A 15,354-nucleotide genomic window follows, 5' to 3' on the forward strand; every position below is an offset into this window, starting at 1 on the left:
GGCCTGGCGGAGGCCACAGGCGAGGGGCGTGATCCGGCCACCGCGGGCGCGGCTCGCCGGCCGCAGGCGGTGCACGACATCGACCCGGAGGAGGTGGCGTCGCGGTTCCAGGAAGAGCGCTCGAGATCGAGCTCCTGCCATGGCGAGGGTGCAACTCCTCTAGATCTGGGGACCTGATGGCTTTTTGTTAAAGTGTTCTAGGGACTTGATTACAAACTTCTAGGGACGCAATTGTTTTTTAGACACTGACATGTGGGCCTTACATGTCAGCTAACGGTCAAACAAACGGTCAAATAGACGGATCGTTTAGTTGCGGGCCAGACCTGTCATAAACAGGTTTAATTTTTAAGCAATGGACATTTGGGGTTTTTTGAAACAGCCGACCAGCCACTTGGTAGTTATTTGAGAAAAAATATTAAAACTGGTAGTTTTTGAAACCCTAGCCTGTAAAGTAGTAGTTTTATGCTATTTACTCCAATCAACCCTGACATTGAAGTTTTAGACACGGTTATGTGTTGGAAAAATTCATCTTCGTCGACCATCCTGGTGAACCATGGAAATAAGTTATTCACTAAATGGAAGTGGCGATTTGGTGCCCGTGCCCAGCTGCTTCCGAAATCATCGTCATCCGCTCGGTGCTCGGGATAGGAACAAATCCAGCTGGCACGTTTGCTGCGGACTGGGGAAAATGGGATGTATTGGGTATACAGTACGAAATAGTGAGACTTTTGTGGGTCCAGATCGTACGCGGGGGAACGCCGTCTCGCTCGCCAGTTCTGGTCCGTGGACCAGGACGTTGGCTTTTGCATTGAGCCAGGGATCAGAACAAAGTGTGCAGCTTGTTTGGACATCACACGTGCGCTCCACGCCTCTGCTGGCTAAAATCATCTCTCTTCCGCCTTTGTAGAGCACGGGAAGGCCGCGCGGCGGCACAAAATGTGTACCAGAAACCAGAAGATGGAAGATTGTGGGCTTGAGTTCTTGCTTGTTGCTGTGAACAGGTTAGTTCCCGGTAAAATCTAATATGTTTGCTTGGGTATAAGTACTGTCAGCCAACAGACCGGGGGAAACATGCTAACAGCGGCCATGGATGGACCTCGTTGCCTCTTGAAATTAGGTTACCCCTCCAGGAGGGGTTCGCCAACAACTTAAACCACCCAGATCAGGTGCCGCTAGCCTTTCTACCGATGAGCTTGACCAACGGTGGAGGCCCCACAAACTAAAACAATGGTTCTCGTTTCGGCAACAGATCGACCACGCTGTCCCTAAGAGAACGAACGGGATCGTATGCCGCCGTCTGGATCCTTTTCACACGCACTCGACGTAGTCAACTGACAGAGTTGACCCACAAGCCTCGGATTAGAGAAAGGTCTGAACCCCAAACACAATCGTTTTGGCACTGCAGTTTTCAGAGTGACAGCCGCACAAACTGTTTCTTTGGCTCGGTGAGAGACGAGGAACACGCATCGGACATGGCGGAAGACGAACCATGGAGCAGCGGCAATGGGATTTTTCTGGCTAGTGTTTGTTGTGAATGGGAGCAGGATGAGGGGAATGCAGTGATGGATGGGTTGGGGCAGGTGGCCGTCAAAGAGGCCGAGTCATGGGCACGACCAGTGGTCGTGGTGGAACCGGAAAATGCCTAAGCCGTGAAATAACCCACCTGGCCACCTGGTCTGCACGTACTGTTTGGGCTGCCGTCGCTATCAATGCGTGACAGTGCCGATGCATTTTTATATCAATACGTTGCATATACGGCCAGAAAATACAAGTGCGGGCACGGATCCTCATGCGTACGAATGGGGATGATTTCGGGAGCATCTGAGCTCGAGCTCAGAAACGAATATCGGTTCACTAAATCAAATATCTTCTTTTCCTTTTCTATTTTGTTCAGCGAAGCGAGTTAGCTAATCAATGTATGCAAGATATGTTCAGAATAATATATCAATTATACTAAATCTGTGACAATTAATTTGGATTAAAGGGAGTAAATAGTAAATAAACAACAGCAAAGGATACTCCTATACAATTCGCAAAAAAAAAAAGGGATACTCCTATACAAACCTTAAGCCAAAAACAAGATACGGACTACAAAGTGTAGAAGAAAACAAATCGAATCTCCCTACAAGTTGTTTAATGCGCTCCGGCTGGCCCACGGGACGGGGACTGGGGACACGGACCTGAAGGCGGCGCATATAAACGTAATTACCCAACCTTCCCGGGGTTCTGGACGCAACAACTCGGCCCCCGCAAGGTTTAATCCGAAAAAACTTGGCACACCAACGAAGCAACCCCCTCCCCCCTCGCTTCCTTCCGCCCCCGGCCACCTCCGGCGACTCCACCCCCGCCACGCGCCGGCCGGCCCCGCGCGGGCGCCTCGGATTCGCGCTCGCCGCGGGAGGGAGGGGCGGGATGGGGCTGCTGCGGGGGTTCTCGGTGGGGGCCGTGATGAAGCGGATGTGCAAGGCGGTGCTGAAGAAGGGGCTCGGGGATCTGTTCCTCGGCGAGCTCGACCTCGACCAGCTCGACCTGCAGCTCACCCGCGGCACGCTCGAGCTCACCGACCTCGCGCTCAACGCCGACTACATCAACAGCCAGGTGCTTCCCCTATCGCCTCGCCGCCCCTTCGCGATTTCGTCCCTGTCCCGTGTGGGTTTAGGACGCCTTTTTCCGTGTTGGATCAGATGCGGCGGAATCGGGTTTTCGGATGCGTCCCGTCGCGATTGGTCGTCCCCGCGTGCTGAGGGGAATCGAATTGTGGCGTGATGATAGACAGGTTGGCTGTAGGGTGGGGTGGTGGGGGTGGGATGACCAAATCAGTTTCCTCTGATTTTGGTTGCAATTGGACACTGGGGGCGACGTGTATAGGCTCGGTTTTGTTAGAATTTCGGACGGTTTTTTTGCGAATATCAGGGGCAAAGGATTGGCGGGGGAAGGCGTCGTTTTCACTAATCAGGCTGGTTTCGTTCCCGGCGCCGGCGACCACAGGGGGACTGGATTTTAACCAAGGGGCGGCCGTGGTCTCGCTGTAGTTTAGTTGGACTATTGGAGTGCAGTTTGCATCTGGAAGTGTACGGTCAAGCTGGAGTATTAGGGTTTGGAAGAAGCAGTAGGGTGTTGGTCCCTGTCTGCAGTTCCTGCATTTGAATCATAGTAACTTTAAATATTGTCACATTCGACTGAATGGAGCATTTGCAATCATATGCTGCGCAACTGTCAGTTAGGGTATTAAGCTAGATGATAATCTTCAAGCTTCTACACTTCAGTGTGTAATCCTTTTCTACCAACCCGACACCTGATTTGTTGTGATACTTACTGCTTAGCATATACAAATCTTATGCGCACGCTCCTCCCACCACCCACTGTGAAAACTTACATTTTCAACCTCTTCTGATTCACGATGATCATAAAACTGTAAATATGAAACTGGTGTATCTGAATTTGTAGTTTGTTATATTTCGAACTGTTCAATTGGGCCCTTACTTCAGATTTTTAAAGTTAATATCCTTCTCCATTTCAGCTATCAGGATTATCTATCATGGTGAAAGAAGGATCAATAAAATCTCTGCTGGTTAAATTTCCCCTACAGTTAAAGAGTTGTGAGATTGTAGTGGAAGACTTGGAGCTTGTGCTCGCTCCATCTGTTGCTAGTGAAATTCCACCTGTAGATGCTGAATGCTCTGTTTCTGGTAATAGTAGTTCCACACAGACATCAGTCAACACCAAAAGAAATGAATCTGAGAAACACTGTTCTACATCTGCATCTCGAGATGTGGATGAGGGTGTCAAGAGAATAGCCAATGCTGTCAAGTGGTTTCTTACGAACTTCAAAATCAAGTTTAAAAATACATATGTTGTATTTGATCCTCAGACCATTTTGGATAACAAGATCTCAGAATTTAATCGATCACTAGTTTTCCGGGTTAAAGAGATAGAATTTGGAACTAATCTTTCAACAGATGGTCTTGTCAAGCTGAATAATTTCGTAACGTTCCATGAGGCGGTGATTGAGTTCTTGAAAATGGATGATGTTGATGTACTTCTTCAGAATGATTTGGATAAGGCAACAGCTGACATCTCATCAGGTCATAGTACTACCTCGGTCTTGACAGGTCCTATTGGTGGATTCTCAGGGACATTGAACTTAAGCATCCCGTGGAGTAATGGATGCTTGAACCTTAAGAAAATCGACGCGGATGTATCTGTTGATTCTTTAGAATTGCTGTTACAGATCAGCAGTATCCAATGGTTCATGGATGTGTGGGATTCTCTCCATAGGAATCAAGCACGTGAACAGATTCGTCCCCATAATACGGCAGATATGTCCTTGAGCACCTCCAGATCTGCATTAAGCACTTTGAAATCAGGTTCAGACTCGGTGATGATCCGGAGGGAAGACACAGACCAGATTGCACTTTCACAAAACAGGCAAGACAAATATCAGGATTCTTTCCTAACTAAGGCACATGTTATTCAAGACTGGATTCCGGAGCTCGTTGTCCACGAGGATCAAGGTGACCCTGATTCAGATTGTGACGAAAGGTTTGTTTCTTTCCTAATGACATTCGTTGCACCTGTTCCATCAGCTTCCAATTTACTTACTTCACATGATTAATGATTAATCCCTTAAAGAAGTATATGTTTGACATAGCTGTTATGAGATCATTGTAGAAAAGATTAAAATATGTTGTTGCTATGTCATATTGCATCCATTTCTTTGGCTTATGAATGATCGACCAGATGTATGATTTTACATATAATTTTTGGTCATCAATTTGAACTATAATGTGCATGCTTTGGGAGTTACAGTTAATAGTGGTCATTGCAGCATGCACTTGTTGCTCCTGTCCTGTCCTTTACTTCAGCTGTCTTTTAGATGCTCCGTTGTCTTATAGTTGCAACTTACCGAGTATCACTGCCCATTGGGCTAGAGAATAGTTCTCTGCAATTGGTATGTTGCCTGGGGTTTCGGTGACCAAATACTCCCTCCGTTCCTAAATATAAGTCTTTGTAGGGATTTCATTAGATGGACTACATACGGATCAAAATGAATGAATCTAAACTTAAAATGCATCTATATACATCCGTATGTTGTTCATGATGGAATCTCTACAAAGACTTACATTTAGGAATGGAGGGAGTATAACTCTTCATTGACTAGCATATTTTTTTCCTTTGCTTTGTCTTTATTTATGTTATCCTGCAAGACATTAAGAGTCCATCTCTTGCTACGTGTGTTTGCATTTACATTTATTAAGAGAAGCAGGTCATTTGAGCCAAAAAAGAAAGCAAGATTTGGACTAGCCTAAGTGGATTACTGATTCGTTCTTATCTTTGACAGCATTGATCAGTTCTTTGAATGTTTTGAAGAACTGAGGAACTCCCAGACTAATTTAGGAAATAGCGGCATATGGGACTGGACGTGTTCAGTATTCAACGCAATTACCTTTGCATCCACTTTAGCTTCTGGATCAGATCAAGTCCCTAAAGGTATATAATGCTTATTTTGTTATGGATTTATGCTTCATATTTAATTTGTTTGTGTTGTATGAACAGTGAAATGGCAATAAACGCGATAGCATTGACTTCCATAATCGAGTTTTTCTTATGACACACTTTCTTGCGGATTCAGGGCATAGTTTGTACTTTGTAGCCTAAGGTTGCAACACCTAACCTTAGTCGTGCCACAAACACCTTATGCATGTGTTGGTTCATAGCCATGCTTTTTAGCCATTTGGTCCACATGCCATAGGCTCGGTTTTTTACCAAATCACCACACATGTGATGGCCATTTCGTTTGCCACACATTTTGTGGCAGCCACATTTGCCTTGGTTAGTTGTGGCAAAGTTAGTCATGAACCAAACATGCCCTCATTTATCTTGAATAACTTGGCTCACTCTGAATGCCATCCATGCTAAGTTCATAGTGTTTCACACTTCTAAGGAAAAATGTTACACTGACTGTTAGTCAGCATGCAAATGAAACATCCTGGTAAAAACATGGATACATTATGTTCTTGTGAATAACAGCAGACGTATATGATGCTCTAAGAGCATTCTGTGCTGGTATCCACACCTATGAGTTCCACCACAGGCATGACTTTGTATAATAGCTTCTATCCATTCTCTTGCCATGGCTATAAGCTATAGCATTGTGAGCATGTAAAACACCATCGGATGTGTTCCAGTATTGAATCGAACCAAGTGGCTGTAATGTGTTATTTCTTTTTTTCCAGTTAATTATCGTCTGATCTTCTAAATCTCAGGACTTGCTTTCCTTTTCATTCTAACAGAACCGCCGATTGAGAAAACGTTACGGGCTTCCATCGCTGAGATATCTGTTATTCTCTTGTTCAGTGATGAAATGGATACTGGCGATTCCAGTGTTCCTGTCAGTCTCGTCAATGATATGAGAAATTCCGAAATGTTCTCGAGCTGCCTTTCTTCCCCCCCGCAGTTTGAACAATCGATGATGTATCCTGCTACTGCTTCCAGCTTAAATATGCATCATCTTGAAGCCAAGTGTCAGAACATTCATCTTGAACTCGAGGTATTGTTTTCCTCTGCAGCACTTGTTCTGAGTTCATGCATTGTTGAAGTCTTATAGCTTGATACTGATCTTTTTTCTTTTGATGTCCGCAGACATATCCCAAAAAATTAGGGTTCAAGGCATTGATTGCCCACATGAAGCTTGACGAATACTACAGTACTAACCATGATTCAAATCACTCACACCTTGGCACTGCTTTCTTAAATAATAATTTCTGTAGAGAAGTTCAAGCTGCTCTCCCTCAATTCCCATTTGCTGCTCAAGATTATTGGGTGGAAACAGTTGGAAGCTCTTCCCGCCGTTCAGAAAAATTCATTAAGGTTGAGCTGCTAAAAACATTTGGTGAGTCCACATTCTGTTATGATGTCAGTAGCACAGATCAAGATGGCAACTCAGTAAGCACAACTTCACTGTCTATATATTTGGCTCCTTTGACTTTGTGGGTGCACTTCCATACAGTATACATGATACTGAATTTTATCAGTGAAGTCGAGTCTGATGTGTTTTATGGAGAGCATAGACTTAATAGGGATGGGGATGAAAGAAACAGCAAAATGGCTAATACTTCCTCAATCGACTCTCTGAAGGTTCAAATAGCTCCATCACATGCAAGAATCGTCTTTTGCTTTCCTTCTGAGCCCTCATGGGATTTAAGTCGCCCGTCCATCCTGGATAAGTTCCTTGTCATCGACCACACAACATCTCATAACTCAGCAGAAGCCTCTTCCCCACTTCGAAATGAAAGGTTTAATGATGTTCATCCAAGCACACAATCTACTTCACTCCATTTGGCTACCGGGAACTTTGACATCTACTTGGTTAAGCCCTCCAGTGCATTGGATGGTATATGTGCTTTGAGTAGGCAAACTTTCTCTGCTCTGAAGATTTTATCTGTGACTAGATCCGATTATAATAACTCCAGCATTAGAATGATCCGAAAAAACAACCCTGTAACTTGCCCTGAGATGGTGAACAAAGTTTGGAGTTTGCCGAGCCTACATGATCAGAAGATTACTCAGAAAGAAAATAACAAATGGGTCGGCGTTGCCTCTTCTACAGCTTCACAAGATCTTGTAGAGTCAAGTCTCAGTATTCGCCAGGAACTCATTCGGAGCACTGAATTCTTGCTACATGTTCAACTTCCTTGTGTTTCGGTTCATCTCAATAAGAAGGATTGTGGACTACTTAATCACCTGCTAGATCACGTACTCGATGGGCTTTCAGATGGAGCACCAGGCAGTTCTGAAAATGGCAAGGACAAAAGCAACGGAATTGCCATTCAAACATCTGTCATTTTTGAATGCAGCATGTTGGATATTTGTACTGAGTTGGATGAAACTGTGGAAGTTGGTCCATCGTTGCAGACAGAACTAGAAGGTTCTTGGAATCGTCTCAAATTATCTGTTTCAAAATTGTCTCTGTGCTCCTTCTCTAATGTTGGTGGGGTCAACAATACCAGTTTTCTTTGGGTGAATCATGGTGAAGGTGAGCTTTGGGGTTCGGTTACCGGTACAGATGATAAAACCTGTGAAGAAAGCAAAGATTTTCTTCTAGTTATTTGCAAGGATTCCGCTAGCAGGCGGGGTGATGGTGAAGGTAACAATGTATTGTCTTTTGGTACTGCTGGCTGTTCTGTGACCCACATCAGGAACCCAAACCTACAAGAGAATTATACTTCTGTCAATGTTCGTTCTGGCACAATTGTGGCACCTGGTGGACGTATGGATTGGATCAGTGGAATATCTTCGCTGTTCACTTCAGGTTCAAGTGGAACTGAACAACCCAATAACAGTAGTAGCACAGATAATTCACAGGCTGGAGAACCATTTTGGTCCTCTTTTTTTCTTGAGTTAACCGATGTTGCTCTGAGCTATGAACCTCACCTGAAAAATTCCTCATTCAATGCTGACGCTCTGGACTGCAAGTTTTTCTCATGCCTTTTAGCTGCATCATCATTTAAACTTCATAATAAATCTGCATCAGATTCTGCAGCTACTGATTTTGATATCCAACTGCGAGATCTCGGGCTTCTCATTTGTGAATCATCTGGTTCCAAAAATGTCACTTGTGGTTATGATGTTGATTACCTTCATCAATTGGGCTATGCTAAGATCGGCCATAACACATTCATTGAAGCTGCTCTAAGAACTGATACTTCCTTTTGGAAACTTGAAATATCAGAGTCACAATTTGATATTGGGACATGTCGTGATACAACACATGGTCTTGTTCGTTTGGTTTCCCAACTACAGAAGCTATATGCTCCGGATATGCGGGACGCTTTAGCTCATCTTCAATCCAGGTGGAATATTGTCCAACAGGCAAACGCACAAAATATGCCCAGTGATGCATCTGATATGTCAGAGAGCACTGACAACTTGGCAGATTCTGGAGAGTGCAAGTCAGATGGTCTGCTTGATGACATAATTGAGGATGCTTTTTACACTGACCAGGCCTACACAGACTACAATTTTTGGGACAAAAATTGTCATAACTCATTGAGCAGCAGTGAAATGAACGCTGAATATGAGATGAATATGGCTAACCCTGAGGCAGCTGATGTCGGTGTTCCACACATAGTCACCCCAGAAGCGAATACTGCCCAAATACCAATTAAACAGAATTCCTGTCCTGAGCAGATCATTGACTCTTATTATATGCCTGATCTTCTCAATTCATCATTGTCATCATCTCCTTATAACGTAAACCATCAGTCATCTGGTGATGATGCTCGTAAAACCATGGACTGTGATGATGGTGGATGGTACAACAATAGCCCCTTGACGATAGTTGAAAACCATGTTTACAAAAGGAACAGCCCACATGGAGAACATGTGTTCCGGCAAGAAGGCAAGCCTGCTGTTTGCAGCTTGAATTCTGATGAATCTTGCAATCTGAAAGGCAAGATTCTTATTCATGATATAGATGTTAAGTGGCGAATGTATGCTGGTGATGACTGGCCATTGGCTCACAATGATTCAACTAGCCACCCATGCTCAAATGGAAGGGATAGGAGTTCTTCTTTGGAATTCATCGTGTCAGGACTCGGTGTGCAATTTGATATGTATCCAGATGGGGCCGTTTCTGTTTCTAGGTTATCCATCTCCGCACAGGACCTAAATCTTTGTGACCAAAATATGCATGCTCCATGGAAAATGGTACATATTCCTTTTTCTTTCTAAATTTCATTGAGCACTTGCTTTCATCATCGATTAACGCCTTTTAACTTCTATCATTCATTTTAATAGGTTCTTGGATGCTACAACTCAAAGGATTACCCAAGAGAATCTTGCTCCACTGCATTCAAGTTAGAACTAGAGTCTGTAAGACCTGAACCACAGGCTCCTCTAGAAGACTACAGGTATATACAGCATTAAGTTGCACACACAGTGGATTGATCTATTGGAAAAGATACCTGCTTGTTTCTTATACTCTGTACTGTGTTCGCTTGATGCTATATAGCTTCAAATGGTTAAAGATAAAGATTACTGTAAGGATATCCTATCTACATCATCCATCCATACATAGAAGACATCCTTTGACCTGGTAGATTGTAGTAAAAAATAAGCTATATATTGGTTTCAGAACATTGCAAGACTAAGTCTTAATGTACTTGACTAATTTATCTTTTTGCCTCAGTTTTGAGGGGTATATGGAATATGGGGTTTGCACAGTTAAATAGCAGAGACATAGTTTCATGTAGTAACAGTATCCTGGTGCAATAGTTGTTTTCATCCTATTCCAGTATTAGGTTTGCTTATGTTAATGATATGGGAATTCTGAAGAAAATCTTGTATGGCAGATCCATATTCATGATTTGTGCTTGTACGGTATGGTTGGTTGTTTATGCATTCTTGCTCTTTACACCTTTGTTCTTGCCACTAATTTGTGTCTGTTTGAATCTTAAATTGTAGTCTGCAAGAATAGTGCTGGCTTTTTTTCACCTTCTCCTTTCTGACTCTTTTTATGCTCTCTCAGTTTGTCGTCTGACCCTCTTCTCTTGCATCCTTCTTCAGGTTATGCCTTGAGATTTTGCCTCTTCAATTGCATCTTGATCAAGGGCAACTGAACTTCCTCATCAGTTTCTTCCAGAATGATTCAAGTAACAACAACCCTCATGTGCCTTGTGAAAATGAGATTGTTGGTATGGACAGCACAACCTACGGAAGCACTACAATCGTGGATGAGGCATTACTTCCCTTTTTCCAGGTATTTTGGATTTACCAATTCTTGTTTTCCTCTTAATCATGGGACTAGATTGGGCACATAAGAACTCTTTGCACCTATTTAACCTGATATATTCAAAATTTTGAAATTGTGTGCATTAACAGTCATCAAATTCTTTTCCTTTCTCATCTTATTTGCACTGGTAGGCAGCAGCGAGCTGGGCTCTGTTTGTCTTCAGTAAACATTTGTTGAATCTGATCTTCTTTTTCTGTGGTGCCAGAAATTCGATGTGAAGCCTCTGGTTCTGCATATCAATTATATTCCTCGCCAGTTTGATCCTATTGCACTAGGTAAAGGAAATTACGCAGAGCTTCTCAACATCCTTCCATGGAAGGTAATTCGTTGTTGAAAAAGGAAATACTTTAGAGCAGTCAGTTCACTGCTGATTATCTTAAGATCAATAGGCAACACTGACGATGATTTATTTTTTTTGCGTGCAGGGAATCGATTTAAAGCTTAAGAATGTTTCTGCAATGGGTGTTTATGGGTGGAATAGTATATGTGAAACAGTAGCTGCAGAGTGGCTGGAGGACATCTCCAAGAATCAGGTTCTGATCTCTCCATGCACGACTGTACATTTAGACATGCTTGTTGTTTTATGCACAAAAAAACATACATATTTAATACAAGCAATATCAGAAAGAAAAGGAGATTAAATATACACTTCTCGACGCGAAAGCATAGAGAATATAGTAAATCTGCCTTGTCTTACACAAGAATTCCTGTTCGCACCTGAATTCACAATATGCTGCTTGTGCAGGTCCATAAAGTGTTAAAAGGGCTTCCTCCTATAAAGTCATTAGTTGCCGTCGGTTCAGGCACTAAGAAATTGGTTTCCTTACCAATCAAAAGCTACAAGAAGGACCGGAAGTTGCTCAAGGGAATGCAAAGAGGTAATCTGGTACATGACACTGATATCAGTAATTAGCTAACATTTCTGTTGGAGTGTTAATAATATGTGATGGTACAGTATTATTAAACAGTAGTTGAATGATGACATGAGTGGTTACAAATTAGGATGATTCTTACACGCTGTTTGGCAGGTGCTGTTGCTTTCATCAGAAGTGTATCAATCGAAGCTGTAGGCCTTGGTGTCCATTTGGCAGCGGGAGCTCATGATATGCTTTTGAAGACAGAGCGTGCCCTTACAGCTGTTCCACCGCCTTTAACCTCACGTGAAGCAAAAAAACCCAAAGAAAATATAAGAGCTAACCAGCCTGAAGGTGCACAACAAGGGTTGAAGCAGGTATTCAGTTTGTCTGATTTGTATGAGAAAAGCATCTCATTTTCTGCCAGTTAAAGATAATTCAATCTCCAGAACCTGAATTGCTGATTCCCTTTATTTTTGTTTGTTTGTTTGGAATAGACCTTGCTTCCTGTTAATTTCTCTGAACTGGAGTAGTGCTCAAGCCTACATACGCCTTTAATCTTTTGATGTCTTGCGTAGTGTTATTAAGATTAACATGAAACTTGTCCAGGCCTATGAAAGTTTAACTGATGGGCTTGGAAGGACAGCTTCTGCTTTGATTGGGAATCCTATCAAGGTTTATAATCGTGGGGGTAGCACTGGATCAATACTGGCTACTGCAATCTGTGGAGCTCCAGCTGCTGCAGTAGCTCCAGTATCAGCTTCCGCTCGTGCTATGCACTATGCACTTCTTGGGCTAAGGAACAGGTGAGTTTTTGCTCGTTTTCAAGTATCGGTGGAAAACAGTCTATGGATACACCATTAATTACAATCTCCAATTCACCATAAGGGGCTATTAGTTTGGTTCATGTCTTCCTGAATTCTTAAATTTGTTCATGTCTGTCCGCAACCAACTGTCGTTTCCTATCATTTTCTTCTATGTAGTACGTCAAGTGGTTAAGTACGCAATTTCCTCTTTAGTCGCATGTATAATCAGTACTAAACAGCTTGCATTTGCCACTTAAGATTTTAACACTAAGAGGGCAGCCCAGTGCACGTAACTCCCGCTTGCACAGAGTCCAGGGAAGGGTGGGACCACTTTGGGTCTTTTGTACGTAGCGTTTCAAGAGACATAAAATAAAAATCCGTATTTTATGTCTCCTTTAATTGCTAAATAAAATATTTGTATTGTTGGTAAGACACTGATTTGTGGCGAAGATAAACCCTACAAGAACTATGCAATTGAATTTTATGAGGCAAGCCTGTAATTTATTGGACATTCCGTATGTAGTGTTGTACTTTTTAAAGTTACCTACCAAGTAAAAGGACAGACCCAGTGCATAGAAGCTCCCACACAAGGTGGGGTCTGGGGAGGGATTATAGGAACCTAGTCTTACCCCTGCAAAGTGCAATGCAGAGAGGCTGGTTCGAACCCAGGACCTCTTGGCACAAGTGGGGAGGACTTCACCACTGCGCCAGGCCTGCCCTCTAAAGTTACCTACCAAGTAACAAAGATAATATAATGGGAGAGTGTTGAGAGGCCAATGAACAAAAGTGAGGGATGCATTTGATATTTTGTGGAAGTCCTAACAGTATATTTCGGGCTGGAAGAAAAATAATGCAGCTGATTTGTCCCTTCACACACAGTATTACCTGGTTTTGCACTGACCAAGCTAACTGTTGCTGAGTTGCTGTATATAAATTTGTTTTAACAATTACAATTTGTTGATGTAATAATGAATATGGGTCGGTTAAAGCGTGCGGAGAATGTCAAGAGAGGGCGGGGTCGACCGATTTTGACATGGGAGGAGTCCGTTAAGAGAGACCTGAAGGATTGGAGTATCGACAAAGAGCTAGCTATGGACAGGGGTGCGTGGAAGCTTGCTATCCATGTGCCAGAGCCATGAGTTGGTTGCGAGATCTTATGGGTTTCACCTCTAGCCTACCCCAACTTGTTTGGGACTAAAGGCTTTGTTGTTGTTGTTGTTGTTGTTGTTAATAATGAATATGGGTCTTGAGGTTCTTGGATCTTGATAAATGTTTATCATAGGAACTCCTAGTATTTTGTTACCCAGGGTCTTGCTAAGTAATCTGACTAAACTCAGTAATTACCAGTTTAGCTGTGTAACATTTTTGGGTAATAATCCCTCGAGTTCTATCTTGATTTAACATGATGTGCTCGAGTTCTGCTGGTCAGTGAATTAGTGAATCTGAGGTTATATGCAGGATTGATATGCTTCAAACATGTTTACCTCCTGTATGCATGTCACACCGCAATTTAGCCCAACTTTTATCATTCTTGGTACCTGGTTCTTACTTTGTGTACTGAACTTATTTTTCACAGCCTTGATCCTGAACACAAGAAAGAATCTGCGTACAAATACTCCGGGCCTTCTCAGTCGTAGACTTCAGTGTGGAGGACGTTGCCTAGCTATGGTCTCTTCATTCTTGTGTGGCATATCATCTATTTATGGAAGAAAACTGGTTGTCCGCAAACTTGTACAGTGAAGTGAGAATTCTGTACTGCTAGAGATCCTTAACCCGAAGTATCAATCGGCATCAGCTGGCCTGCTCTTACTCGAGTTTCTAATACGTCTGTGCAGCTGTACAGTTGTAGGATAGGTTGTATGTGGCGTCAAAGCCCTTCTATAGTATGTATAAATTAATATACGCACCATGATTGTAGTCACTGCACCTTTCCCACCTCGGGTGGAAATTTTGTAAACTCCTAGCTTAGGCATTGACTAAGGTCGAGGGAGGGGATCAGGGGGGATGGCTCCAATTTTGTACATAATTTGGTTGCTTTCTGAGTTGTGCAGATGTAAATAACTCTTTTGTTTCGGTTGCCAATATGTTTGTCGGCTCGCTAAACCGCTGATAATATGTTCTTTTGCTTTGCAACTGTAAATATTGTTGCTACTACCAGATTTTGTACTGTTGCTGTGAGCGAGCTCGGGCAACATGTTTCTGCCAGGTTGTTGCTCCCTCGGTTCTTTTTACACCCTCGATGTCCTTCAATTATTTACCTGGTGAAAGTGGAGCGATGTCCTTCAATTATTTACCTGGGGCGCGTTTGGTTGCCTAGGATAAATAGTGCGTGCATTTGAGCCATATCTTAATGCAGCCTCATTTAGCAAAAACAGACAATAAACCAATGGCCACTTTAGGGTTGGCTGTTGGCTGCCCGCATTTGTGTTTAAGGGTGAGCAGATGCAAACCAGAGCTGTTTGGCTGCATACATGTTTGTGTTTCATTCAAAAAGCGGGTAGAGCATTACAAATAGCACAAAAACTAGCAGCTAAAGAAGCTAACAACAACAACAGATAAACAAGCAACTAAACAGTAGATAAGAGCAGATAAACAGCAACTGAACAGCACACCTGCTAAACAGACTTAAGTTTAACTACAGCAGGGGCATCACATGCCCCCTGCTTCACCGCAGGGTGCTTAACCCTGACAAAATATTAATAGTTCACGCCAAGTTCTTCAATCACCGATGCAGCAAACTAACTACGAGTTCATGGAAACTACTTCAGAAGGCGACTTCAGGGTCACCGATGCAGCTGTGCCTGCTGCAGCGAACCCTACACCCGATGGAGCTGTCGTGGTTGTAGATTTGGACCTTGAGGCCTAGGCCGGAGATGCGCAACATGACGAGGTCACTGATGAC

General features: G+C 43.1%; 1 protein-coding gene across 1 annotated transcript; it reads left to right on the plus strand.

The window, feature by feature from the left end:
• The first annotated feature begins 2,308 nt into the window (after positions 1-2,308).
• On the plus strand, positions 2,309-14,592 carry LOC119336507 (autophagy-related protein 2-like). Its single transcript, XM_037608549.1, has 13 exons — positions 2,309-2,598; positions 3,521-4,542; positions 5,342-5,490; positions 6,294-6,550; positions 6,643-9,708; positions 9,799-9,911; positions 10,567-10,759; positions 10,998-11,111; positions 11,218-11,325; positions 11,538-11,670; positions 11,821-12,023; positions 12,256-12,452; positions 14,029-14,592. Exons 1-13 carry the CDS (start codon positions 2,413-2,415, stop codon positions 14,087-14,089), a joined length of 5,802 nt encoding a protein of 1,933 aa, XP_037464446.1. The 5' UTR covers positions 2,309-2,412; the 3' UTR covers positions 14,090-14,592.
• Positions 14,593-15,354: the final 762 nt, after the last annotated feature.

The sequence above is a fragment of the Triticum dicoccoides genome, chromosome 7B (assembly GCF_002162155.2).
Source record: "Triticum dicoccoides isolate Atlit2015 ecotype Zavitan chromosome 7B, WEW_v2.0, whole genome shotgun sequence".
In the NCBI taxonomy this organism is placed as follows: domain Eukaryota; kingdom Viridiplantae; phylum Streptophyta; class Magnoliopsida; order Poales; family Poaceae; genus Triticum; species Triticum dicoccoides.